Source organism: Ptychodera flava, chromosome 6 (genome assembly GCF_041260155.1).
Source record: "Ptychodera flava strain L36383 chromosome 6, AS_Pfla_20210202, whole genome shotgun sequence".
NCBI classification, from domain to species: domain Eukaryota; kingdom Metazoa; phylum Hemichordata; class Enteropneusta; family Ptychoderidae; genus Ptychodera; species Ptychodera flava.
The window spans coordinates 28,448,925-28,476,708 of record NC_091933.1 but is presented as its reverse complement, the minus strand read 5'-3'; the positions used below and the strand labels follow the sequence as shown (position 1 = coordinate 28,476,708).

General features: G+C 36.0%; 1 protein-coding gene across 1 annotated transcript in view; it reads left to right on the top strand.

Annotated features, from left to right (window-relative positions):
- Positions 1–27,376, top strand: part of LOC139135412 (prestin-like) — a 30,452-nt gene extending 3,076 nt beyond the window's left edge. Inside the window, exons 2-17 of the mRNA XM_070702790.1 lie at positions 7,781–8,360; positions 10,191–10,301; positions 11,017–11,213; positions 12,142–12,306; positions 12,771–12,926; positions 15,209–15,288; positions 15,545–15,692; positions 16,586–16,699; positions 18,797–18,874; positions 19,173–19,268; positions 19,972–20,148; positions 20,666–20,893; positions 21,651–21,849; positions 22,300–22,427; positions 22,848–24,603; positions 25,318–27,376. Coding sequence (XP_070558891.1) covers positions 7,898–8,360; positions 10,191–10,301; positions 11,017–11,213; positions 12,142–12,306; positions 12,771–12,926; positions 15,209–15,288; positions 15,545–15,692; positions 16,586–16,699; positions 18,797–18,874; positions 19,173–19,268; positions 19,972–20,148; positions 20,666–20,893; positions 21,651–21,849; positions 22,300–22,427; positions 22,848–22,973 — 2,466 coding nt within the window. The 5' untranslated portion in view covers positions 7,781–7,897 and the 3' untranslated portion in view covers positions 22,974–24,603; positions 25,318–27,376. The remainder of the gene's footprint in view (positions 1–7,780; positions 8,361–10,190; positions 10,302–11,016; positions 11,214–12,141; positions 12,307–12,770; positions 12,927–15,208; positions 15,289–15,544; positions 15,693–16,585; positions 16,700–18,796; positions 18,875–19,172; positions 19,269–19,971; positions 20,149–20,665; positions 20,894–21,650; positions 21,850–22,299; positions 22,428–22,847; positions 24,604–25,317) is intronic.
- The last annotated feature ends 408 nt before the right edge of the window (positions 27,377–27,784 follow it).

Genomic DNA, 27,784 nt, shown 5'->3' with positions numbered 1-27,784 from the left:
TACAATTGTCACCCGTAAAGAATTTATAGTAACTATGGCTACACGTAGGAGTATTAGTGTCGTCTGCGCAATTCCGAAATTAATAAGCAAGTATATGCGCCGAATTTGTAAAGCTTACTGAGATATGAAATCTACAAAGCCATGAAAAATCGGCACCGTAAAATTTCGGTTAAGAAACCGAAGAATTCAGACAGCGAATACACGTATGAAATTCTCGTCCGACAGCTGACTCTAGCGATAACGGAAAACCTTAAGAAAATAAGGATAAAACTTTCAGGCTTTTGAGACATGTGAAAATTAAGATCTCCGTTTTATACATTGATTTCGAGACAAGTCGACAAAGTTGGCTGAAAGAATGCAAAACCAAAGACAGAATGATGACAGAATGCAGCGGTTTCATACTGATGAAAAGTCTTCAAACTTTCCGCATTAAGCTAGAGGCAGAGAGCGACTTTTTACGAACCAGCAAAATCTCCCTCGATCTTTATTGTTACTGATAGCTTGAAGTATAGGGTTTACAAACTGTCCACAGAAACAGAGGCATTACAACTATAGGTAATGTAGATGGAATCAATTCTGAGCATTTCCACATGCTTCCAGAATAAAACAAAAAAACTTAAAATATCTACAACAAAAAAGCTCTAAAAGTAAAACAATGACAGTAAGGCGGGGTTGAACATTTGCGCAATTTCAAAAAAAACCAATCCAAATCGGCTGAAGTAGAAGCGGCGATTCCGAGGAACAGTTGATTTATTCTTCCTGGCCTCCCTAGCTATTATTTTGAAACCTTAATTGTAAAATAACATTTCATCACTATTGGAGTCCAACATAAGGTTGGCGAGGACGACAAAATGCAACATTTTCCAAAAATCGGGAAAATATAATCTCAGTTTGAAAGTTAGGTACAGCGAGATCGGCTGGGCAATTTTTCAAGTTGCCGATATATATCCGAAGTCGGATTTTGCCAAATGAAGTCAGTCCACACGAGCAGAACAGCCGGTATATTTTTTGTCTATTTCCGACTTCCTATAATGCTAGAAGAAAAAAAATAATAATACTACATTGACAGGTAATTGTTGTGTAAGAATTTTCTCAGGGACAAGACAACATGTTTTACTAGGAAAAAACCCAAAGCCAAGGTCGTACAGCGAAGACTACCTCATATTTGACGATCACTACGCACTAGATGTTGTTGTACCAGTCTAACCAGAAGTTTACATCAGACGCTTTGGCCTTAAATGCTCTCAACTTGTTTCCAACTTTACTTATAGAGGCGAGTACTCTTAAAACGATTTCAAGGATACTGAAGAAGAAGATCACTGCTAAGTAATAAGATAATATGAACCATGAGACTCTTGATGACATAACTTTGAACCTGGAAGAACCAACAAAATCCTTGCCTGGTGCTGTATGTAGCCTTCAAAAATATTTTTGTCGGTAACAGGTCAGAAATCTGAGGTTAGATACTAGACTAAGAAAATCCTTCACTATAAGATTTAAAAATAATTTACATTTTTGTTTTTTACGGGTGTCATGAGTAATACACGATACATCAAATACACATTTTGAAGTAAAAGCTTCACTCTTTGTCAAGATATCTATGAAATGGGAATGCCACACCAAGAGATCTGACCTTGTATGTGGTACCCAGGGTACATTCAAAAGTACCAAAAAGTGATACATTCAGCAGAAACTACTGAAACTTTGGACAATGAGAATTACTAGTTCAAATATTTATAGATACACTGATCCACTTTCAACGTGAAATAAATATTAAATGGAAGGAAAGAAATTTCAATGAAATATTAGCATATATGTTGAATTCCAAGCTTCAGTCATCTCGTACACAAAACTTCTGGTTTCCAAATTGATATTCTGACTTAAGATGGAGTTGCACTTAACAAACATAGTTTATTTTTCAAAGGAGTATTTCTCATCAAAGATGAGAAGGAAACCTCTTCACACTATACATTTTCAAAAAGCACTGACAGAATCTAAAGTTTAGTATGTTAGCAATAGTTTACTAGACGGATGAAGGGGTATATTTTGGGTAGAATCTTTGCAAAAAGGTGATTTTGAGCAAAAATACGTGGTATTACGTGCAGCGCCAAATTAAGTCTGCAGCATTTATATCAATGTGTTATGGAGAGCCACCCTTTTGTTCGAGTAGGTGATTTTTTCCCTCTGACTATACTTGCTGCTGGAAAGTAAAGTTTGAAACAAGTTGAGAACATTTTACAATCAAAGTGTCCGATGTACACCATCGAAGCAACAACATATGATACAAAGTCATCCTGTTTCGCGGTAATAGGTGTGAATTAGTGAAATGAATATTCATGAACTTTCCATCACACACCAGATAAAATCACGGAAGTATGTATTAATTCCATAGCAAAATCAATTACTTTGGAATTTGGTATGCTGGTTCCATAGGGTATTCTGAGTAAGATCAGTTGAAATTACGGTGAAATTTGTATCTTTTAGATTTTTTACACACATTTATCACATGTACAGTTGCCTTGTACTGCATGTTTGTATCACATATGGGCTCTGTTGACCACCAGGTCGCTTATGTTTGGAATATATGTGTTTTTTGGGTGGGGGATAATATAACTACCTTCAGCTAAAACTAACATAAGGTGAAAAACGCTAAACAGATTAACCAAACTACTGGTGCGCTGACCATATAATGTTGGTACAAATCTCCGATATTCACAATCACTGATTGTAATGCCTTGTTAATGCATAGACCGCTCGTTTACTGCCAATGGTTAATGTTATCGCATTTGTATTTGTTAACGATACTGTAGTCCTCCGTTTTCCTTTTAAAGTTTTATCAAGTTGAGATAAAGTGGACAAACAATCTGATATGGGCCAATAAAGGCTAAGGCCTGTGTTTGGGTGATTACGGTATAGGGTATGGTTTTTGCATAATGTGTGTTCATGGCGGTAGGAATCTTTCTTGAGTTCTACCCCGTGTATGAACGGCGAAGAACATTAATAATGGCAAGTCGTTTCGGGCCTTGATTTGTTTCAAAATATTAAGCTTATTCCCTCAAAGAAAAAACACAAAAAACGAGAGTTTGCTCAATGATCTGGCAACGTATACCGGAATGATTTGTCTGGCTAGCTGCTGTACACCACTTGAATGGCAGTTCCATGCCGTCAGATTGGCAAATATCAGACAATTACAGAAGAGACGTGCCGCACATGTTGGGAATAATCATGTCGAGTATTTTGGAATCTTCAAGCTCATGTCTGAAAATAATTTATGATGCTGTCGCTACATGAAATATCTCTGAGTCAGTGCACGCATGAGTTTTACAACGTATTGTTCTGAAGGTAAAGTAACGATCTAGATAGTAGATATGATAATAGATTGTTGACAATTTTTCATCACCTCTGCAAAATGGGACATATCAATCAATCTTCATAAAATCGCCAATATATAGGGGATATATCGATAACGAATATTTCGTCATCTTTTCAGGTCCATAGGCGCTCGCAACTTTGCAGGGATAATCGGTCGGGGTTGGAAATATGATAGGCGAGGCCGAAGACCGAGCCATTGTGGTGATATGAAGATATACTGAGCTATGACTTGATGTTGGGTCTCGCCTGTAAGGTTTTCTGCCCTACCGTTTTCCGTGCAATGTTACGAGCGTCTGTGTTCAGGTCCGGAAAAAAATCCAAATTTTAGACATATGCCAACTTCTACGCTCACTATGTTTTAGCATGGAACCCCTTCAGATGCGTTTGGCATATTAAGCCTGGTCGGCGTTCCGAATTCGGTCAGTATCGTCCAGAGCTGTAGTTCAAAGTTCAAATGATTCTATGAAAGGCGGGTCTGTGTAATTTTCATCGCAGTAATAGCGACCTGTTGAGATGATGAAATCTTCGATACATTACGTTACACCTCAGGCAGATCATCAAGTGTTGATTCGCAACTTGTGCAATCAGAAATTCTGCTTGTGGAAAGACAAAACCCTGCCAAGGGTTGTAAATGAGAAATGACGATTGGCACCCTGTGTTCACGATTGAGATACAAGATACCACTTCCATGTATTGTAGTCTCTACGCAATAATCAGTTTATTAGAGTAACACCTTTTTTATAGAATCACTGCTTTCCATGCAAGCATCGTGTATCGCCCATTGAAATTAGGATTTTCTTAACCCACAAAGACACTGTGATAAGGAGAAAAAATGACACATGTTTGGTCTGCAGTGTCAGTGAAATTTTGTGAGATCCTACGATGATATATCTAAAGCTAACCAGGAAAACGAGAGGAACAAATTTTCATGATAATGTTCGAGCCTGCCTGGATCGTGGTCTCGCCGCTCGTGTCATCGAAAGTTCAGACTGGGAAACTGGCAGGCCTGTAGGTTGTACCGATGTCAGCCATAGCTTGATTGTAAGGCAAACATAGATAAAACGGCAAACAATTACAAACGCCACAAACACGCTCATTCAGTAGAAGTATGCCAAACAAACACTCACCAATCGAAACACGGCCTTGACCTTTTCGCACTGGCAGATACGTTGTAAATTCTTAATGTTAACAAACACGAATGCGAGAACAAGGGAGAGACGAATGCAAAATCTAAATATCACATGTTCCCCGGCTTCGTAGGACTGATCTCAGTGTACAAACTAAGATTCACATTCCTGACACTCAATGTCTCCAAATCGACATTTTTAGGGAATTTTGATTTTTTTTTCGGCCCAAAAAACTTTTAGACATGTTTCAGTTTTTTATATTTGCACCCGACAATGCGTGTCATCTTTTTTTTGCAAAAAAGCCAAACTGTGATAACAGGTGATCTCCCCTCACCTGCCGAAAAAAACTTACACATTGTAATGAATCTGTGCATCATTGTACCTGCATATCGTGTTTGAATGTATGTCGTTCCCTGTTATCCATGAGGTTGTTTTACATCGGACACTACAAATTTTTAGTTCTCAATCATCTGAATCACTATGATTGTACTGCTCTTAAGAAATGTTTCTCTTGACAGAGCAAAAACGGGTGGAGTACTTAAAGTGTTTAGTTCTGACCGTTGTGGGTGTAAAAACGTGTGCTCTAATATAGATGTGTACAATAAAATGCATCAAGAGTTTTTTGTTACATTTTATTTTTGTTTGACGTTTCGTTATATACTTCGAATCAGAAACATTACATTATTCAAGTCCTCCTTTCACATCCATGACATGCAACAGTCCTCTTCCAAACATATCCGTGATTTTTAAAATACCTCTCACAACCCCATCCCCTCCCCGAGATGTTTGTGAACGCAGCCTTGGTATTTGAGAGAGTTTCACCGTGGTTCTGGGGAAATGCTTATAAATGAAATTTCGACAAGCGGGTTTTGAAAGTTACGGAAAAAGTCGTAATAAGTGGAAAAGTATTGTAAAAACTAAACTTGTTAACATTCAAGGAAATTACTAGAAAGTCCAGCATAGTGCTTTTCTAGAATTATCTTCTGCAAAAGACCAAAATTGATCAAAATATATAAATTTCAAAGAAAACTAGAACTTCATCACAATTGTACATAAGATCATGAATTCTTATCACAATAGAAGGATGGTTTATGTAAATAACTATCGCACGGACGCCTGGGTGGGCATAAGTGCAAAACACAGCTCTTGTATGGACAATTCTGGAATTTTCCTGTGTGACACCAATGAACACTGATCACGCTGAAATCACTTAAAAGGCACATTAACAGGAAAACGTCTGCATAATTAGACACGATCTAAAACGATACTTAGATCAGGTCAAACGTTAGAGATATTCTTTCGACGCTAAGACGCTTTATGAATTCACTTGATGAATGACGCTTTGGTAATTCACTTCCTTTAAGGTAGTATGCTTTTCGAAATTGAAAGACTTACACTCTTGCACAAGTTTTCTTTGGGGGGGGGGGTTAAAACCATGTCCTATCAAAATCAACAGTACAAATCACGGATCACCATGCAAAATTTGGGGGTTAAAACCATGCCCTATCAAGTTTTCTTGGGGGGGGGGTTAAAACCATCCCCTATTAAAATCAACAGTACAAATCACGGATCACCATGCAAAGTTTGGGGGCTAAAACCATGCCCTATCAAGTTTTCTTGGGGGGGGGGGGTTAAAACCATCCTCTATCAAAATCAACAGTACAAATCACGAATCACCATGCAAAATTTGGGGGTTAAAACCATCCCCTATCAAAATCAACAGTACAAATCACGGATCACCATGCAAAATTTGGGGGTTAAAACCATCCTCTATTAAAATCAACAGTACAAATCACGGATCACCATGCAAAATTTGGGGGTTAAAACCATCCCCTATCAAAATCAACAGTACAAATCACGGATCACCATGCAAAATTTGGGGGTTAAAACCATCCCCTATCAAAATCAACAGTACAAATCACGGATCACCATGCAAAATTTGGGGGTTAAAACCATGCCCTATCAAGTTTTCGGGGGGGGGGGTTAAAACCATCCCCTATTAAAATCAACAGTACAAATCATGGATCACCATTAAAATTTGGGGGTTAAAACCATGCCCTATCAAGTTTTCTGGGGGGGGGGGGTTAAAACCATCCCCTATTAAAATCAACAGTACAAATCACGGATCACCATGCAAAATTTGGGAGTTAAAACCATCCTCTATCAAAATCAACAATACAAATCACGGATCACCATGCAAAATTTGGGGGTTAAAACCATCCCCTATCAAAATCAACAGTACAAATCACGAATCACCATGCAAAATTTGGGGGTTAAAACTATCCTCTAGCAAAATCAACAGTACAAATCACGGATCACCATGCAAAATTTGGTTCTAAAGAAACAAATTTCCCAATATTTATGGACACTTGAAATTCTACGAATAAAATTAAATTTTCAATTTAAAAAAATAAGCCTGTGAAAACTTTATTTACTCTATAAGCTCTGAAATAAGCGACCACAAGTTATAGACAAAAAAGTATTGCAAAAGTAACTTGCTTTTTGGTAGATTACGACGCTTTGCATCTCGATTGGTTACTGGGCCGGATTCTTCACCATGTCATATTACTCTCCATACGGCACAGAGTGTGTCGATTACGATGGGAAAACTCAGATCGGTTAGAGATATCTGCACCTTAAAGCACAGTTACTCTACCCCACAACCGTGGTTAAAGCTAGGAGCAAGAAGATCGTGTATTCTTGCATAAGAGGTGGGACTAGGGAGACGATTAGGAGAACTGTCACTTCATACTGATGATTTAGTGCCATCGGCAATTGAAACTCTGAACTCTCTGTACAGCTATTGTCTAGTCAAAATGACGCCTGTAGACCGAGGTAAAAACAGAGACTGTTTTTCTTATTTGTACTTTATAAGATTATATTACGGGCTGGTAAATCTATTCTCAATTGTTCAGAAATTACACCCCTATTGTTCAACTGCACAATATATATGACTATCATTGTTTCACTGTCTTAGCATACAGAAGGGATACTAATGTGTACATCAGTATATCCAACAGGTTGTATTTGCTTACAGTAATATCTGCGCCGTCTAACCTATCATGAAATTTACTTTGTTGCAAGGGGAATTAGTGAAATGTTTTGTGTAAGGCATACTGATCACCATATTGGTTACACGTCACATTCCTCCAGTGGAAGTCTGTTCAAATATTCTCCCGCCGACGTGCCTTCACAAATATACCACTCACAATACAGTGAATATGATTTTGTTTTGTTTATTTTGATGCTTTAGTTTCTTTTATTTTTCAACTTATTTTCAGTAAAGTGGGCTGTTGGAAAGACCAATCCAAGTATCAATAAGAAATCCACAACAAGTTTATCGGTCACGACAAGATCAATGGTCAGCCTTAATTGAACATAGGTCGATGATATAACGCATGATGACATTGACGGACAGCAGCTCAGAGTGCACATTGGTCAATGGCAACTTTCACCCTCTTCAAGAGGAGAAAGAATGTCAGACAGGCAGTTTGATAATGTCGGAAGAAGAAAGGGATGTATACACCAACCCTTTATACAACGAGACAAGGGATGCTGACCAACTGTCTGACGAAAGCAGTCAAGGTGGAATCACCATGAAGAGTTTCAGAATACAGAGGCCCGTCTACACACAGCAAACCTTCCAGTCGGTTTACGAGGAGTCTCCTAACAAAGACGCTTCATACATACAGAGATTGAAAAGGAAGCTTAAAAGGTGTCAGTGCAGTGGACAGTGTTGTACCGGTTGCATGACGGCAATCTTTCCGATCATAAAGTGGTTGCCAAATTACGTGGTCAGGAAGCAGTTACCGGGTGATATCATATCAGGAATAACTGTATGCGCCATGAATATACCACAGGGTAAGTCATCATGGGCTTTTCTTGCATGTCAAAAGTAACATGAAATAAATATAAGCATTGTAGATCCAATGAACGCACAGCGGAGAGGTTTTCTACTGCACATCCATAAATGAAGCGTGGTGCATGATTATGCTTAATTGATAATTATTCATCATCGTGTAATTTGCATACAAAAAGAATATCCCTGAAGAAATTTTGCCTTAGTGAATCATATAATTCTTCGTATCAAGCACGGCATCTACTGATATAGGGAAAGCAGATATGCCCAAAATTGTATGTACACTTTCGCTGGCTGTAATCATCAGTTTGTAGCGTCACCAAGCGTAAAAAGTCACTTGTATCAACAACATTGTCGGAGAATTACTGGAGAGGTCTGCCCCACAACCAATGAGCCCCATTTGAAGTTTGCCCAATGTAATTGTAGTAAAGATTGTTAAAGGTTGTAGAATTTACAGGCTGTAGAATGTCGCTCAGGTATGTCTAACAGGGTTGACATATTGATACGAACAGTAAGTGCCGACTGAGAATGGAGATAAGCAGAATCATAAATTTACTAGTGTAGACACGATTGATCTTTGCCGCTAGCATAAACAACACTCACGATCACGGGATACAGTGTAAATAAGTATCCCTAGTTCAGGCGAGTTAACATATAACTCAGTCGCCAGATTGTTAACCTTTGAAATAAGTGTCAAGGAAACATTATGATTCAATGAGAAGAGTTAGAAGTGAAACAATTGGATAGCAAATATCATCTATGTTTATGATATTGCATCAACTTATAATAAGATGCACCAAAGACTTGAATAATAGTTCTAAAGTTTTGGCAAATTGTTTTTGTTAAATCCATTTAAATGTATCCTTATTTAAAGGTGTCCTTATTTCCACTGCTTTGTCACCTGAAAGTCATGTTGAATCATGATCTTTACTAGTTTTGGGCCATGGACTTGATTAGTTTGAATGAACTATTTCCATGGTCCTCACCAGGGTCATTTATTCAGTGTAATCATTAGCACTGCTGTATCATTGGTTCCACTGTATATTTCTATTACTTCACTGTGTTGTGTAAGCTTTCCCCTGGTGAAATAAAATGAAATGAAAATGAAGTACCTATCACCCCCCCCCCCTCCATAACATAACACGACATATTCAGTCCTCATACTTGAATCATGGCCACACCATTTTTATGACATATGGAGTAAAATAACCGCCACTAACCTCGCTTTATTTTTTATGACAAAAGTGCAGATAAAAGTTCCAAAAGTTTTGGTGAAATTCGATTCTACTAAAATGGATTGGCTACAATGAAGATGGTCCTCTAAAACTGAACTTGCACATTTACAAATGTACATCACAGTTCTATTTGACGTCTACAACTGACTTCAATAAGGATGAACTCCATATGCGCGTGTACATTTATATGAAGATAATAACAGAATAAAATAGTTTGTAGATGCAACGATAACCAAAGAACAAAGTTACAATTTGAAAATACAAGTATCTGGGTGAGAAAAGTACCATTTCTTAGATGAGTCAGCCTAAATGCCATACTTCGATATATATATATATATATATATATATATATATATATATATATATATATATATATATATATATATATATATATATATATATTATATATATCGAAGTATACAGATGCCCTCGTGGGAAATTACAGTGCTCAATGCTTTGTTTATTTATTTTGTTTATTTCTTTATATATATATATATATATATATATATATATATATATATATATATATATATATATATATATATATATATAAGCGTTAACAATGCTAAAGAGTACTATTTTCTGTATTGTATTCAGGTATGGGATATGCATTATTGGCATCGGTGCCTCCAGTGTATGGTCTGTATCTCTCTTTCTTTGCACCAATTGCCTATGCATTTAGCGGGTCGTCAAGAGAGCTTGCCGTAGGTAAGGATTTGAATAACTACTGCCAGTGTCACATAACACCCTATCAGACTATGTGCCATAAACTTCAACATTTTATGCAAATATGAATTGGTTAAGTTAATTCCTTTCATAACATGGATTTATCCAATGTTAGATATGTCATAACCTGATCTCGCATGCACAGGGGCATATTTTAAAATTTCATTCATGGAATACTGTCAAGTAAATGTAAAACTGTTAACACTATAAAGGTACCTCCTCAGGTATTGCAAACTGGTTTTGGAGAAAATGTGGACAGAATCTTGCAATATCGGATTATATCCCCTGGTTACACCATCCCTTTTACTTATTTTAAGCTAGCGAGATCTCTGCTCACAGCTACAGTAAGTACATTTAAGCTACGTTGGGTTTACTGTCCTAAATTGATCACTCCATCCCCTATTAATCGGTCAAAGTTTTAAGCGCTGACCTCAACCAACAGTTGAGGCTCAGTGATGTTGTTACCTTGAAATTTTCCTTTACTAAAGGAGCGTATGAAAAGTAAAGACAACATACTAATGACCCAACTCTATCATTCTCGTGGTCTCTAAGCAGACTAGTTGATGTGTGATCAATGTTTGGGGTTTTAATTTTTTTTTAATTATATTTGTAGTTCTGTTGCAGCTTAAACCTTCTCATGTTCCATTTTCGCTCAACAATTGATTGTATCAACTATCTTGAATTGTGCTCATGACAGGAACATTTACTGTAATCAGCATGATGGTGAGTTCGGCAATAGAGAGAGCCGTACCTGAAGATCCCAGCGCCAGTGGTTTTAGTGCATCTGATGTCACCAACGGAACAAACACCACAGGTATACCAGGAACCTCAGACAGAGAAGAAGAGTTGGTTCTGGCGGCGGTGTCACTGGCATTTCTGGTTGGATTAATCCAGGTATAAGCCGGCTTTACAGAAATAAGTGGAGACTTTCAGCCATTGTTGTAACTGTACAGGTCTAACTTTGTCATACAGTAAATGAGATTGGGTTAAACCTTAGTGGTCAAATAGTTTAAGAGGTGAAGATCAATAAAACTTCGCCTTGCCTTCAATGCTGCTTTTTTGCAACATATAAATGCTGTATTTACCGGTGTTGAGATGACTTGTAATGTATTGTAAGAGGCACTAGTTAGGACATCTCAATCTGCTTGTGCTGAAATTCGAGCAAGTTAAACCACGAGTTTTTTTCGCCATTTACAATCTATATTTTCGACCAATAGCTAGGGAATTCTGCCCAATTTTAGATCAATGATGATGAAACCTAATGTGTTTGCAATATTGTGTTGTTGAATAAAAGTAATTGGGCAACACAAATTATGCTTGTAATGCACATGATAATTCATGTGAATGTGGAGAATCTGCCACTGAAAGACAAACCTTTTTGTTTAGATATGTTCCTTATCATCATTTGTGACCCTAGCATACTAAATTATTGTAAGCCTAGATTGCTATTATTTACGTCATGGTATACATGTATGCACAGTTGATCGCATATGCAACTATGTAAATAAACACCACCATATATTTACTTATTTTTCTACATGCACTCTGAAGAGTGCATATTACTCTGAAGGGTAAAGTGCAAAAGGACACCAGGCGGGTATCTTGAGGTTAAACTACTAAAATTATCAAAACATGTAACTGATGTAGATATGAACCAATGGTTTGCCAACAGAAATCTTGTACCTGTAATGTGACATGACATACGGTAGTACGATTTTCCTTCAGAGGTCATCAAGCCAGTTACATTCATGGCCATGGCTATAGCCTGGAATTATTAAGTCAGATTAATGACTATTATCATGTATTTTTCCACTGTTTCAAGATCGCGATGTATATTCTGCGTCTCGGTTGGATTACTATCTACCTGTCAGATCCCTTCGTCAGGGGCTACACCACTGGTGCCGCCATCCACGCCTTATCAAGTCAGCTTGATGTCTTGCTGGGCATAGAAATCCCAAGATACAGTGGGGCATTCAAATTGATCTATGTAAGTATCAGAATGCGCCCAGGGGACAGATATTTGGACTCTCAAACTTTGCCGATTCTTTTCTGATCTACCACTTGTGATGGTTCATTTTAAAGCTCTTGGTGTAAGAAATATTTTTATCGTCTTTGTTTTTCGAAATTCGAAAATTTTATTTTTCTCAATAGTGTTAACACAGGGATGGCGGCCATTTAGAATTTCAAATCTCGGTAAATCTTGGGTAATTTGTTTCTCCTGTAACAAAATTTGCATGGTGATCCCCGATTCTTATTCTCGATTTTGAAAAAGAATTGTTGAAAGATTCCTTGAGGAAAGTTTGAGCAAAAGTTTAAGTCTTTCACTTTCGAGGCGCATACTACCTTAACACTAAGAATACTTTTTTTTCTATCAAATGTGCAACAATGCAATTTACATCACCTACATCCATTGTTTCTTACTACCCTCATATTTGGCGTTTTTTATTTCAGGAGTATCGTGACATTATATTGAATCTCAAATATGCAAACTATGTCACTGTTTTACTGTCCGTAAGCTGCATCACAGTTTTGATGATCATCAAAATTCTTGAGAGCAGATTTTCTAAACAGCTACGAGGATATCCACTTGGAGCAGAGCTAATAGTGGTATGTATAGTGCACTTTTGCGATGACATATACATGTACACGTCAGAAGTGTTTTAGTGGATCGATCAAATGTTGGTAGAATGAATCATCTTCGTACACTTAAGTCCATCGTCTGGGCTAATGTCGGTCAAAATGCTCAAAAAATCTAATTTTATTTTTTTCCTTCATTGTCACCCTCGACATGTATACTTTCAAATAAGCTATATCATTCTTCAAAAAATATTAACTAAAATCGAGAAAAATCGCGTTTTTTCCCACTGACCCCTGGTCAAATTTTATTTAGTCTAATTATATATTCAAAACAGGTAAATCCCTATTTTGGTTGCCTTAAAACTTTGTTGATTTATGGCATCATGTATGAAGTAGTGACCATTTGCTTGCTTATTGAAGCAGCTTTTTCAGAGGTAAAAATATGGCGTTGTGGAAATTGTGAGTTTGAGACTAATTGCAGTCTAAAAAAGCCAGATCAATGAGTAATCGGGAAGAAATTTGCAACAAATGATTCTGTTTTATATTTTGTGTGGATATTACTGTAAGGCATATGAAGATTTTCATTCAGGTATAGCAATTAAACCAGAAAACAAACCATATTAGACGTTATGGTGTCCATATACATAACAAGTAAAGAATCTCACATGAATTTCATTATCATGCTGATTATAAATCAATGTTTTTTGATAATTAACAGTTCATTTTTCACTTAAAAAGCAATTACAACCAGGCTTTTGTAAATAGAATTCTCTTGACAATTTAAACTTGTCCAATACCCTATTTTGAGGTAGTAAACTTTGCATGAAGTATGAGTATCACCTTTATGTTGTAAACATTTCAATCCAATACTCCTAACAATTGTGTTTTGTACTGCATTCGTTTCTTGTGGCAGTAATAACTCTTGAAAGAATGGTTGGAATGCAATGAAAATCAGCCAACATATGTGAAATTAAATACTTTACAAAATAAACTTCAAAAAACAAGGTCATCCAATCATGTCATAGTAGAAACTTGACGGAAAGTTGTGAAATTTATTAATTTTTCAATCTTACCGAGATGACTATGATTTAATTTATATTGACATCTTATACAGTCATAGATTTAGGTTCATATTGTAATACATATACATCTGAATGCTACAGAAAAAATTCGGTTGTTGTATGACTTTTCGTTCAATAGATATCTTTGCCACAAATTTCCTCATATTTTTAACCCTGAAATTGTCGCCATGGCAGCCGAATATCCGGTTTTCCCCCTGCACTGCATTTTACCATCTACTGCAACAAAAAGATGACAAACTCTGAAAACAAGGTACTACACGGTTAGTGTTTTAAAATAGCCCAGACAATAGCCTTAAGTACGATGAGCTTCGGACATAAACGACAAGGAAGGAAATGCATGAACTAAAATCAACATTTTAAGGCAAATTCATTTGCTCCAGAGACCAATGCTATGTTAGCTCTTTGAAAGTTATTAAATTAAAATACAAAATTTACAAAATTATTTCATATGTTACGATGTGCAGTACACTGTGGAAAATGTTTACTTCGTTGCTGGCGAATGTGGGCAGAGATAAAGGTTGACTGATTTGGTCAAAATTAACAATATGCAAATCATGTTAAAATGTCAGAGCACTATGATTTATTCGTCCCTCGCATCATACAGCATCGTTTTCCAATTCGAAAGCAATCAATAATATCAAGCTCAATCGGCGGGCACTGATCAAGCATGACAACGTCTTTGAATGCTTCTATATGTGTTCTGACCGTACGTTATCTACAAAGTGAGTAGTGCAATAATGCTGAAGTTCTTCGCCTTTAGGATATATTATAGTACTCTAGACTAGATTTTAATAGTTAAGTCAGATTTATAGATACCGTGAGCCTCCATATGTACATTTAGATAGGCATATGTCATCTCTGCATCGGATATCAACACTTTCGGAAAATTATTGCATCTTTGTGAGGGCGCTGTCCATGGTTATAATGTAAACCAAAAGATCTGAGGAGCGATGACACACCAATGTTCGCAGCTATTCGAGCACTCTTGATTGACTGATCTGCCAGAGCTGTGCATTAGTATAAGTAAGAAAGATTTTGATGGATAAAGAGATTTAATTATATGTCCCTCAACAGGATGCTATCGCAAGGTCTGTGTATGATCTTACATAACTGTAATTTCTCCTGGAACACTTTAATTTTTGAAATAACACAGAAATTTATATAAGCCAATTTCAGAAATGGGATTCGGTGTCGGTTAAAAATTAAACATTCGTTACTAACTCTTGCCAGGTGATATTAGGGACACTAGTATCTCACTTTCTTTGCCTGGAGGATCATGACGTGGACATTATCGGATACATTCCAACAGGGTAGGTAGATGTAACGTTTCTAAATCGGCATACAACTCCTATCTTTACACTGCTACTATTTCATTGCATTTACGAGTGAAACTGAAATCGTCATCACCCTGTTTGAAGTTAAAATCATTCATTTTCCTTTTGATGGTTTTTATATCGTTGAGTCTTTTTTTCCTACATGCCAAACTGAGCACATTGTTAAGGATAATTGCAATTGTAGTGGGACTAAATCCATTCCTGAACTCAGAATACTCTTGTACACTTGAAGGTTACCAGCTCCTAAGCTGCCGACAACTACCTACATGGATACCCTGATCACAGATGCCGTGGCCATCGCAATCGTAATATTTGCCATATCGGTGTCGATGGCGTCACTGTTCGAACAGAAACACAACTACAAAGTGGATGCCAACCAGGTCAGTACAGTATGGACAGTTGCTTTCATATTCGCACCAACTTTCAAACTTTGAAGTGCATTCTGTTTGTCCTTGTCTTATTCACTTCTCTCACTGAAGTATGCACCATTTTACCTTTTATAGTACCATATGAATATGAACGTTGAGGATTTTTGAATTTTATTGATTTTTTTATCATGTTAGCATACAATACAAATGTAAGCGACTTGAGTATCTTTATAAAACATCTAAACAAGTCAAACCAAAACGAAGCCTGGCTAGGCTTTGATATGTGATATGCCTAATTTATATAACGGGTTTGTTGGGATTTCTATAATATATATGGATTTTTTCTTAAATGAAACTCCTATTACTCACATGGGCTATATCATCATACACTTTTTACACTGCACCTTTCCTGACCATTTGTTACTGACGAAGCTGCAGTGTTATCGGCACTTCTTACATCTTGAAATCTCAAATCTAACACCGTGTAATAAACCTGTTCACCGGTTCATACTGCGTTTCTGCTTGTTAAATTATTATAAAGTTTGATCCGATTGGCCATTTTTGACAAACATGCCGATAGGTTCTGGACTTTGCATAAATCTATCAATTTTATCAGACTATATTTACTGACGTTTTCCTAAATGTCAATGATTTAAGGGTAAATGTTATCTTAAACCGACATTTACACTTGATTGCTTCGGACAATTCTGATTTTCTCGAAGAGCATATTACCGCAGCAAACCGTTGGCATTGCGTATAATATATGCGTACTACTGATAAAAACAGTATGTGGATTATAAAATATACCTGACTTTATGTGTATTTTATTCTAATGTGACATTGAACAACATTTGAACATCAGGCTCCATGCTTTGATGGTATAATTTTTCCCCGTTTTGTTTCAGGAATTGGTCGCCTTTGGCCTGACAAACACAGTCACTTCTTTCTTTTCATGCTATCCATCCAGCTGTTCTATGTCCCGTAGTCTGGTACAGGAAAACAGTGGTGGGACTTCGCAGGTACGGCTTGATGATAGTTTAGCTGTGATGTAATCTCTCTGTGTAATTTTATTGTATCAGTACTCCTGTAATATCACTATACACAATTCAGTCAATATTCTGTAGGTGTTCTCTCTCTCTCTCTCTCTCTCTCTCTCTCTCTCTCTCTCTCTCTCTCTCTCTCTCTCTCTCTCTCTCTCTCTCTCTCCATGTAACACGATTGGAACTAATTTTGGGATAATTGGATCTTTAATTGTTCAAATTTATCAAAAGTGTTACGTGCCCTATATGTGTGTGTGTTTGAGAGAGAGAGAGAGAGAGAGAGAGAGAGAGAGAGAGAGAGAGAGAGAGAGAGAGAGAGAGAGAGAGAGATCATCCAAAGTTTAGTTAGTAAATGAGATGCCAATGAATATTATGAATATCAGAACTAATCATTATTTTACCATGATGAACATCGGAGGTAAACCAACTTAATTTCCATCATAATTCTTTGATTGTGCTTAGCTTGGGACAATCAAAATAGCAGTTGAAGAGAATGTCCGACAGAGTAAACGAAGTAGCAATACTGATGTATACATGTAAACAAGATACGTACTTCTTAAATATCAGCAAATTTGTATTAAATGGGGATCTTAGATATCAGCAAATTTGTATTAAATGGGGATCCGTTGTATCCCCTGTTTTTAATGTTTTAACGGTGTTCGGCAAGGAGGCATTCTCTCGCCACTTTTGTTTAATGTATATATTGATGAGCTGAGCTCTCGTATGTCGACTTGTATAATTGGTTGTTTATTTGGTGGTAGAATTTTAAATCACATTTGCTATGCTGATGATTTAATCATTTTTAGTCCCTCAAGCAAAGGCTTGCAGAAACTAATCTATTTCTATGAGGTCTATGCTAGTGGACACGATATTTTATATAAGATTCAGAAAAAAACTGTCTGTATGATGATTATTCCGAGTGGGTTTAAACTTCTGAATGTGCCAGTTGTTCATCTTAGGTTGAATCTCACTTTTGTAAATTCATACAAGTATCTTGGTGTTTTTATTCTAAGTAGTTTTATGGATGACGATGACATAAGCAGACAAGTTCGTTTACTTTATATCCGTGGCAACTTTCTTTTCAGAAAATTTGCATATTGCTCTAATCAAGTTAAAGTTAACTTATTCAAGTCTTTCTGTACAAATTTATATTGTTGTCACCTTTGGTCAAATTTTAAATTAAGTTCATACAGCAAAATTTGTGTTGCATATAACAACTGTTTTAGACGGCTTTTTAATCTCTCTAGGCGATGTAGTGCTAGTACTATGTTTGTTACGTTCTCTGTGTTATCATTTGGAGAGTTAATGCGTAAGTGTGTTTATAATTTTATCAGTACAATACAACAATGCACAAATTTTTACGTCAAGAATATTTATAATTGTACATATGTAGATTCATATCAGTGCAGGCATTGGAGAAATATTTTTATACCAGCTAGTATTTTTATCGGTTTTTGAGTGTGAACAATTGTACTTTCTACTACCATTTTTTTTTTCTTTTTTATGAAACGTCTATGGGCCTTGAGCCTGATTTAAATAAATAAATAAAAAAAAATAAAAATAAATCGTAGGACCCTTATAGTCGTTCATTTTCGCCTTTCTCTTTTTCTGGCAGTATTTAAACAGCACATCGAAGCCTCATTACCGTGTCATTGTCATGTTATGCGTGTCTTTGCGCATGTTAGTGAATGTGTTTGTATGCATGCAAAATGTCTATAGGAATATTAAAAGACAGAAAGACATTGTTCATGCTTCCTGCGAAGACTCAAACCGCGCAGCCACAGAACTTGTTTTGATTTCCATGTATTCACTTCTAAAAAACATTGAATCTAGTTATAGCATGTACCTGAGTACCTGGGTATCAAAAGTGTTTAACTAAAACTCAGATGTATGCAAATCTCATCTTGAATTCAAGAAAGAGGTGAGGCGTTGAATTTAGTGTATACACATTCTTCCCAACGTATGAAGAATTTTTACAGAATAAATATTATTGTTTTCAATCGACATATAAAATTTACAGATACTGTAGTCGTAAATTTTATATAATTTTTATATTTCATGTATATTTGTCAACAGATAGCGGGGCTTGTGAACAGTGGATTAATGTTGGTGGTTCTGCTATTTTTGGCTCCAGTCTTCCAATCCTTACCAAACGTAAGATCGCGTTTCGCTTTAAAATAGACATACGAATTTGACTTACGAATACGCGTCTGGCTTTCTTCAAGGGTTTGATATTCGCTTCTTATAACGGTTGCAACTTATTACATCATGCCCTCTTATTAACTGATCGATTATTTTAAACGTTGTTGATATTTCAGTAAATTCTCGATCGGATTCGAACTCACAACGCACAGCACCCAATCATCTAGCAATGACATCACAGTAAAAACCAGTCGGCTAAATTCCCTTAACTGGCTTTATAATCTGTATTATTCACTATTCTGTATTGCAGGCTGTCTTAGCTTCTGTTATCGTGGTTGCTTTGAGAGGAATGTTCAAACAGTTTATGGATCTTAAGAAGCTGTGGAAGTATGATAAAATAGATTTTGTGAGTATCAACCGATGGGGATTCAAATTCTTTTGCCTCGAATTCAATCCCCCTCCTTTCGCTCCTAAAAGCTAGATTTACCAATGTGTGTCTTTGTTTATGAGAACTAACCCTCTAGGCCAGAAATAATAATTGAATTGTTCCTCTGAATCGCCACTTTAGCCTTTTTGGACCTTTTTCTTCAAATTGCTGGAGATTGAGGGCATGTTTGTTCTACATATTTATACAATTGTTTTGTGTTCTCATGGTAGCTATGTAGAAATGCCGAGAATTTGTTCTGTCTACACTGCCTGTATATGTAATGTCTCTATTACTGTAAACAGTTTGTAAAATCTAGACTTCAAGTCATACGTAACAGTGTAACTTGTGGGGGATTTGATTGTTGATAAAAAGTGAAATTTCGCTTGCTACCTTTCTAGCTTTGCCAAACACATCCGAGGAACAATATCGTTTTTCTCTGGCCCCATATGTAAATTATCGTAAAGTCTTTGCATATAAACTAAGTACAAAAACAAGAAGCACTCCTTTTGAAAAATAAAACCTGAGAGTATGAGAAGCAGAAAAGGCATTCGGTCTATCAGCATCAGCATCATTTTTCAAATTTGGTTTTTCGATGAACACATTATGCACTATTGTACACTGATCATTCCGTCACTGTTCACAAGCAGTGGTTAAATCATCTACTGTTTTTGTCGGATTTCAGAATGTTTGGTGGTTAACTTGTCTTGGAGTGTTTCTTTTTGATGTTGACCTTGGTCTGATGATTGGTGTCGGCTTGTCCATCTTCATAGTGGTATGGAGGACCCAGGAAGCATATTGCTGCCTACTTGGTCGCATTCAAGGAACTGATCTCTACAAAGATAAAGCCTATGTTACATCAGTAAGTTGCATTACTCACATGTTTCAGAGAAATTCTGCTTCATACCCTATATACCGTCATTTCTGAATGAATAAGAAAGCAATAATATTTTAACTGAGATAAGTTTGAACACTCTTGGTTTTTATTGGCAAAGCATGATGTTATATGACCAATTTGAAATGAGTCTGGTAAAAAGCAAGGTCATGTGCCTGGCAATGTCGGTCATATCATTACCACTTACGACATGGTTTTGGTGAAGCGGTGCAGTATCTCTGGTGTTAGTTTGATCCTGCTGTGAATATTTTTTTAAAATGTGCTAATTTGTTTGAAGCACTTTTCAAATGATGGTTCTTGAACACTTAATGGTCTGATTCACCTGCAATCATTACTACAAGGAGTGGTTCTAAGTGATCATTAGTTTTATAATTAATAAATCACTTAACAAATAACACGCCATATATCAGAGTTAAAACTTCGTGAGCTGTATTAGGAACTTGGTGTTGACAACAGCATGCAATTTTTGCCCTTTTCACTCAAGGCTAAGGAAATGCCCGGGATCAAGATATTTCGCATGATGTCGTCCCTCTACTATGCAAACACAGATCATTTTGAGAAATCACTCAGCAAACTGACGAAGATCAATCCAAGGAAAATACTGCAAGCTAGAGCTAAGAGGGTACTTCTGAAAGAAATGGAAGAGAAAAAGAGAAAGAAAGAAACAGGACGAGGTGAAGTTATTGGAAATCCAGGTCTGAACCCAGAGCAGGTAAGGTATAAACACAGATAGCGGTGTTTAAGAAGTTGAGAGTGAACATTATGAAGCATTGAGAGTACAAACTTCATTGACGATAAACCTTAGCCCTTGCTTGTTCTTTGCATTGGGTCTTTGAACATTTATAAACAAGGTTACAAAGCAGTTCAAAGGAATATCATGGAAAATCCATCTATGACAAAACTGTGTAAATAGGAAGAATTTGTACTCACGAATTCATAAAATAGTTTGCCCATGGTACGGAATACATATATAACACAATTGGAACTAATTTGAGATCTTGGATTTTCATATTTTTCAAATTTCTCAAATGTGTTAGGTGTTCTACAGCTGAATGTTGCAATATTACAAAGTACTCATAATAACAAGTGTATAACGTAAAAAGAAAAGCAGATGAGCTTACATTTGCAGATCAAACCGACATTAATTCACTATCCAATTCTCCCAAATTAGTTTATATCGTATTACTTTAGAAACACGCAGAGAAAATCAAAGGTCCATTCTCATGTTTTTATTGTTTTTAAATTTGACATTGTCAGCTAAGAGAGCGGCAGCTATTTTTTATTTTAAGTATTCCATGTAATTTGCTTGCCTGACGCCAACATTTGCAGAACAAACAGTGATTCAATAGCTTTAGGGCGCCTTTACGGCAGCCTTATCTGTGCAATGATTACAACGACACCGAAAACCATTCAGACATTGTACAATTACTGCTATCTGTAACAAGCAACGTCCATTGCTTTTATCTAAGTCCCAAGGAGGAGATACCACATCAAATGTAAGTGATATTGATCCAGAAACTGTAGGAGAGGAATTGGGTGGCATCCATACTATCATCATGGACTGTGGTACTTTCAATTTTGTGGATTCAAGTGGTTTGACTAGATTGGTTCAGGTACATAATGCGTACAGAAAGGTTGGTGTACAGATACTCATGGCGCAGACAAAAAGTAAGCAGATTTCGTTAATTATTATGTTTGGTACCAAAACATGATAAGTTAAAGATTGACTTTCAGGTTGCTTTGTTCCAATCTTGTCAAAGCTTTTGGCAATTACAGTCATAAGTTTTATTTTTGCAAATAATACTTTGCTGGTAATTTATTGAAAACAAAGCATCTGCACTGCAAATATCAGAACTATGCATTGGTTGATTATTAATATATCACTTCTTTCAGAATAATATACCTAGTCCTTCAAATGTTCTAAATGGTGATTATTAGATTGTATTCCGAGATCCAAAGTATCATTCAAGGGGTTGCATGGTCTCAGAAATGTCTTATGTCAGTGTTTGCTGCATTAGTCTAAATATCATCATTGTTACACCATAGCATCTTAGGTATGTCTTTGACCCTCTCTCTCTCTCTCTCTCTCTCTCTCTCTCTCTCTCTCTCTTTGTATAGCCCGTGTTCGAGAGACTATCTCAAAGTCAGAATTTTACTCTCAAGTTAACCTGTCAGGTCAAGGTCATTTGTTTCCCACTATACATGATGCTGTTCTCTATGCAATCAACGAAAGTGATCTAAATGAGGTAAAGACGCATTCAGTGTTGAACATGTACGTCACATTATGCAATGATTAGGGCCTACCTTCTTCAAGTAGTGGCCAGCAAGAAATATTCTAGTTGAATCTTGTCAAATCTGGCAGTGTTCAACATGCTAGTTTCACTCACTAGTGTTGGTCAATAACTTTCATATTGTAGTGTTTTGCACAAACTTACGATGTACATGAGTCCAGTCATGCTTTGTTGCAGTGGTGCTCTACCATTGGCGTTAACTTTGTCATCAATACGATGGAGCCACAAATAAAATGTACTCACCTAGTAGACATATATATGTGTTCTTCATGTCTTAGCACGAAAACGGCAGAGGGTTTCTAATTCTCCAACCAACTTTGAACAAAGTACACCTATATTCTTCATTAAATAATATTTCCCCAATCTTGCACACAGGTACTCGTCGGAGACACTGATGGAATGACTCGAACACACAGCCATACTGTTATACAAGAACGAGGAGTCTCTGCTCAAGTGGATGGGACACTAGCCAACGGAATTGAACTTGGTACTTCATTCTAGTGACACTGTGAATCTCTTGCATTTTCTTCGAACACTCAGACACATACACACACCTTGGTGTATCATGGATGTCTGTATGACTTTTTCCGATTAGGTAGCAAGCTGTATAGCAATTTTAGTAGCATATTGTCTGAATATTCGTACCTGCACAATCGTATATATTTAATTACATAGGCGATGCAAAGACTTTCAGGATGAAAATGTATTCGAAAAATGCAAATATTCAAAGACCTTCAAAATTGTACTAAATATAGAAATTTACAATATTCCAAGACTGTTAATATTTTAGCAAATATAAAAATTTATAATGTTCCTTTACCTTCAACGTTTGTACAAACAATTCATTATGTTCCACGACCTTCAACACTTTACTGAATATAGAGATTTACAAAGTTCAAGGGCCTTCGACTTTTTAGTATACATATAAATTTATAATGTTTCTTTACTTTCAATATTTTACCGAACAATTTAACATGATGAAAGATCTTCAACATTTAACTAAATCTAGGAGAATAACATATCTTATAATAGCTCAAGAAATGAATTTAAAATTTTGAACATGAAATTTTTTCACTTTCTGTTCTGGACACAGAGTACTTTCGTCTAAAAATAAGCTTCTAACGGATGACATTCGGCGGCAAATTTCTGATTTCAATCATTGTTGTCAACGCGATCTCTTTTCATAGTGTCGCATTAGTTCAAAAACAGGATGGTAACAGGGAGTAGATTTTAAATAAGGGTATTTCAAAGGCATTCTATTTGTGTTTTGTATTTTATATTGAAAACATGACATCTACGGGAAATAGAAAGGCATCCAGGGAAGTTTATTGAAGACCAACTAACAAGAAATACAAGTTCGATGGATTTCTGTGATGACTTTGGAGTGTTTCAGTCCTTTACATTTCTAGGGTATAATAGGATTTTGTGAAAAACATTATGGTGTTTTAATTGCTCGACACATACTTTTGTCAGCTTGTTTTGGATATATGGCAATATTTGCCTTGTTCTTTTCATCAGTACTTGTATTGTATATGTATTCACTAACGGCAAGTTATATATTGGTTGTCACAAGCATACTTTCTGAATTCCTAGCTGCCCAGTCACGTATCTTTACAGGGTTATGCTACGGCTTTCAGTTAGAAAACTTATTTTTGAAAAATGCACAAAGTTCCAAGACCTTCAACAGGAATCAAACATGTTCCAAGAACTTCAATGTTTTACCAGGTACAGGAAACAAACCTTCTAAAATGAAATTTTGGATTAAACACTTTTTGCTTCCTGGCATCAACGCAGAGAGCTTACGTCGAATATTAAACTTCTAATGCATGAAATTCGGAGACAAAGGTGTGAATCCCCGTGATAGCTGTCAACATGATCATAATCTATATACAGAGTGACACGATCACTCAAGATTAGGAAAGCCATTGACTTTAAACTTCAAAACAGTAAGCATTTAATAAAATAAAGGTTTTACAAAAGCATTTGTATGACACTTGTATTCAAATTGGAAAAAATGATATTTAAGGGATATAGTTTTCATAAAATGACACCCAATGTAGTATAGTTTGATTTTAAATTTCAAAACAGGGACTACACTATAAAATAGCGGTAATTCAAATGCGTTTAATGTGTATTTGGAAAAATCTTTACTTTATTGCCAATTCCAAATATAAGTAAGTATACAAGGTATACAAAGTATACAATGACGAGGAAAAAGGCAAGTTGGAGCCAGGAATAATAGCTCAGAGCTAATCGAGCCTGGCCCCATTTTCATGAAATTTACATTGCAATATTTGTTTTAAAGGGCTAATTATGTCAATTGTTAATCAAAATTCTATATTTTAAATGAAAAAAAAATAGATAAACATTCACACATCTTGGTATTCACTTAAGAGATGCTGTCTTAATGAGTTTATAAATAAATTTCTTGTTGCACTTTGTTTGACAATATTGGGTAGGCTGTTCCAGACTTTGGCACCCATATATGAAATTGCAAACTGTCCTGCAGTTGTACGTGCTTTCGGTAAAGGCAAGTTTTGACCTAGTTTAAATCGAGTGTCATAGCAATGATCAGCTAATCTAAAGTAATCACTCAAATTATGTGGTATATGAGGTATGGGTATATTTTTATGATGCAAATCAAACATGAATTTTCCCAGAAGTAATTTATGAAGTTTATAGACATCCAGTATACCTAGTCTAAAGAATAAAGGTGCAGTAGATCTCGAAATCTTGAAAACGTAATTATTCGTACCAGCATTGTTTGGGTGATAAAAATCTGATGTAAATATGATGGATATGTACTTCCCTATACCTCAAGACCATACATAATATTTGGTTCAATATATTTCGTATTGTGTATTGAAAAATGTTTTACGGGAAATAGGCAGGGTGACTTCATTAAAAGGAAAGATAATTTCGATGGATTTTGATGACTGACTGGGAATGTTTCAATGCTTTAATTTTTCCAGGGTATGAGAGAACGTTGTGACAAACAATAATAGTGGCATATTTTAATTGCTCCAAAACACTTTTGTCAGTTTGTTTTGGAATTATGGCAATATTTGCCTTGTTATTTTCATCAGTACTTGTAAAAGCCTAGGTTTGAGTTCGAGGGAACGAAACATGATGGTGGTTCGTGTGACATTTCGTCAAAAATATTACTTCATGATCTCGCTGTAGATACTGTTTTCAAAGATTGCAAAAACAAAACCAATTGTCATGATAAGTTGAATACATTCACTAATCCATCATGAATTTGTTCCGATCTTTGTGTTTCTTTGGGATAAAGATTAAACACCCTATGTGCTACAAAGCATTGTGGGATTAATATTGAGATTTTTCACTATCAAGGAAAAATACTCTGGGCATTTTTTCTACTTGAATAACCACTACTGAGGCCACAAGTTGTTATAAAATACGCTTTAAGTTTGTTTTACTTGATAAAATATAATTTTCTGGTACCCAGTGTCTGCCCAGCTGTTACATCCAGGTATGACAATCACGTACCAAATCATACAAAGCTGGCCATACATTCATCTGTGAAATCGATGCCCATTATCTGCACACTATGCTTCAATCCAAATTTTGATCGGGAAAGTTATGAAAGCTCTTTTAAACTCGGTTCCTATACTAAGGCACTACTTTAGACCTTTGTTATTTTGGGGGCTAATTTTTCATATGAAATGTTGTATTTACTTTACGTTAAACTGTATAGTGGTTGTAAACTAGCATATTGTCTGAATTCCTGGGTGCGTTACAGCGTTATGCCAAGGGTTTCATGTTAAAAGACGTATTTGAAAAATGCAGTGTTCCAAAACCTTCAAAATTTTTAGCAAATGTTCAAAAACCTTCAACATTTTACCAAATATAGGAGGCTTATATATCTTTTAAAGGGTTATAGTTCAGTTATACTACTTTTCTGAATTTATATGTTTTACTCCATATATGTTGCGAAATGTATCCTTTATTTAGTAAGGTAATATATCTGTTATGAAATTTATCTTTATTAAAGAAGGGTAATTAACAAAAATTGCGCTTTAAAGTCAGATGATAGAACACTCTTTAAAATGGATGAATTATAGCAACGTAAATTTGTTGTTTAGCAGCACGCTTGTAAAGTTCAGTTAAGGTAGAATGCGCCTCGGGGACTGATATTCGAGCTCTCAAATGTTTTACAATATTTTTGTCTACCTCTTGTGGGCTCATATTGAGGTTGTAGAAGTAAACAACGTTTTCGTCGACTTCTTTTCATGAAAGTCGAAAGTTTAATTTTCCTGGTCGACGTCGGTCATTTTAACTTTCACATGTCTTTATGTTAGAGTTTTTCTCTGGTGCTACAATTCGCACTGTGACTACTCACATGCTTCTTGATTTTGAAAACGAATGGATAGAAAAGTTTCAGAAAAAGTGTAAGTCTTTCCATTTAATTCGAGGCGCAAACTACCTTGATTGACATTAAAATTCATAATATGTATCAGTGTATTAAATTTTTACGGCAATTTCTTTTCTTCGTTATGTTTTGCTGAAAGCCCTTTGACTATTTTAAAATTTGGATGTTTTCTGTTAGATAACTTTGTTTAAAGTTCCAAATAGTCAAAGTTTATGACAAGATACAGATATTGCATTTTACATCAGAGAAAATTATGCTTAACCTATTTGCGTGTTATGGCGATTTAGTGCAGTCAGTTTGGTATTACAAACATGTCAAATGCAAATGTTTTTAATGAATAACAAGTTTTCTTCTATAAATTTATTGAAAATGTTATCGTTCGAAGTAACAGCTTCTCATGTGGTTCACTGGATTTTTTACATTATTGTACATCATTATCTGGCCTGTAGAGTCAAAGAGTTTGAACACATGTAGATGTTATTTGCGCTTGAAATAAAAATCAATGAAGGGATATTTCTGATGGACAAATGTGTTCCATGAGCGAACAACATTTCAAGTTAATAGAAAAGCTATTTAAAGGAAAACAGTCGTCGGAACTGCGCCTGTGCGTGTTTCTTGTTTACAAACAATGTATTTCGTGCACGACATCTAGATGCATCTTATCATCATAGCTGCAACATTTAAATTATGATGTAGATTATGACAGACATGTTTTAACTTTCATCAATCATCATTGTACCTTGGATACAGTGTTTACATTGGTCACATGGGTCCCACACGACCTTGAGCGCAGTTCTGACGACTTTTAAAAGCAACATCGATTCCCATAGAGACATACTGGTGCGAAATGCATGCTGGGCCTGATTGCTAGAGTTTCATTCCATGCCCTCATTGATATCCCGTGAAAGGATTTTCAGAG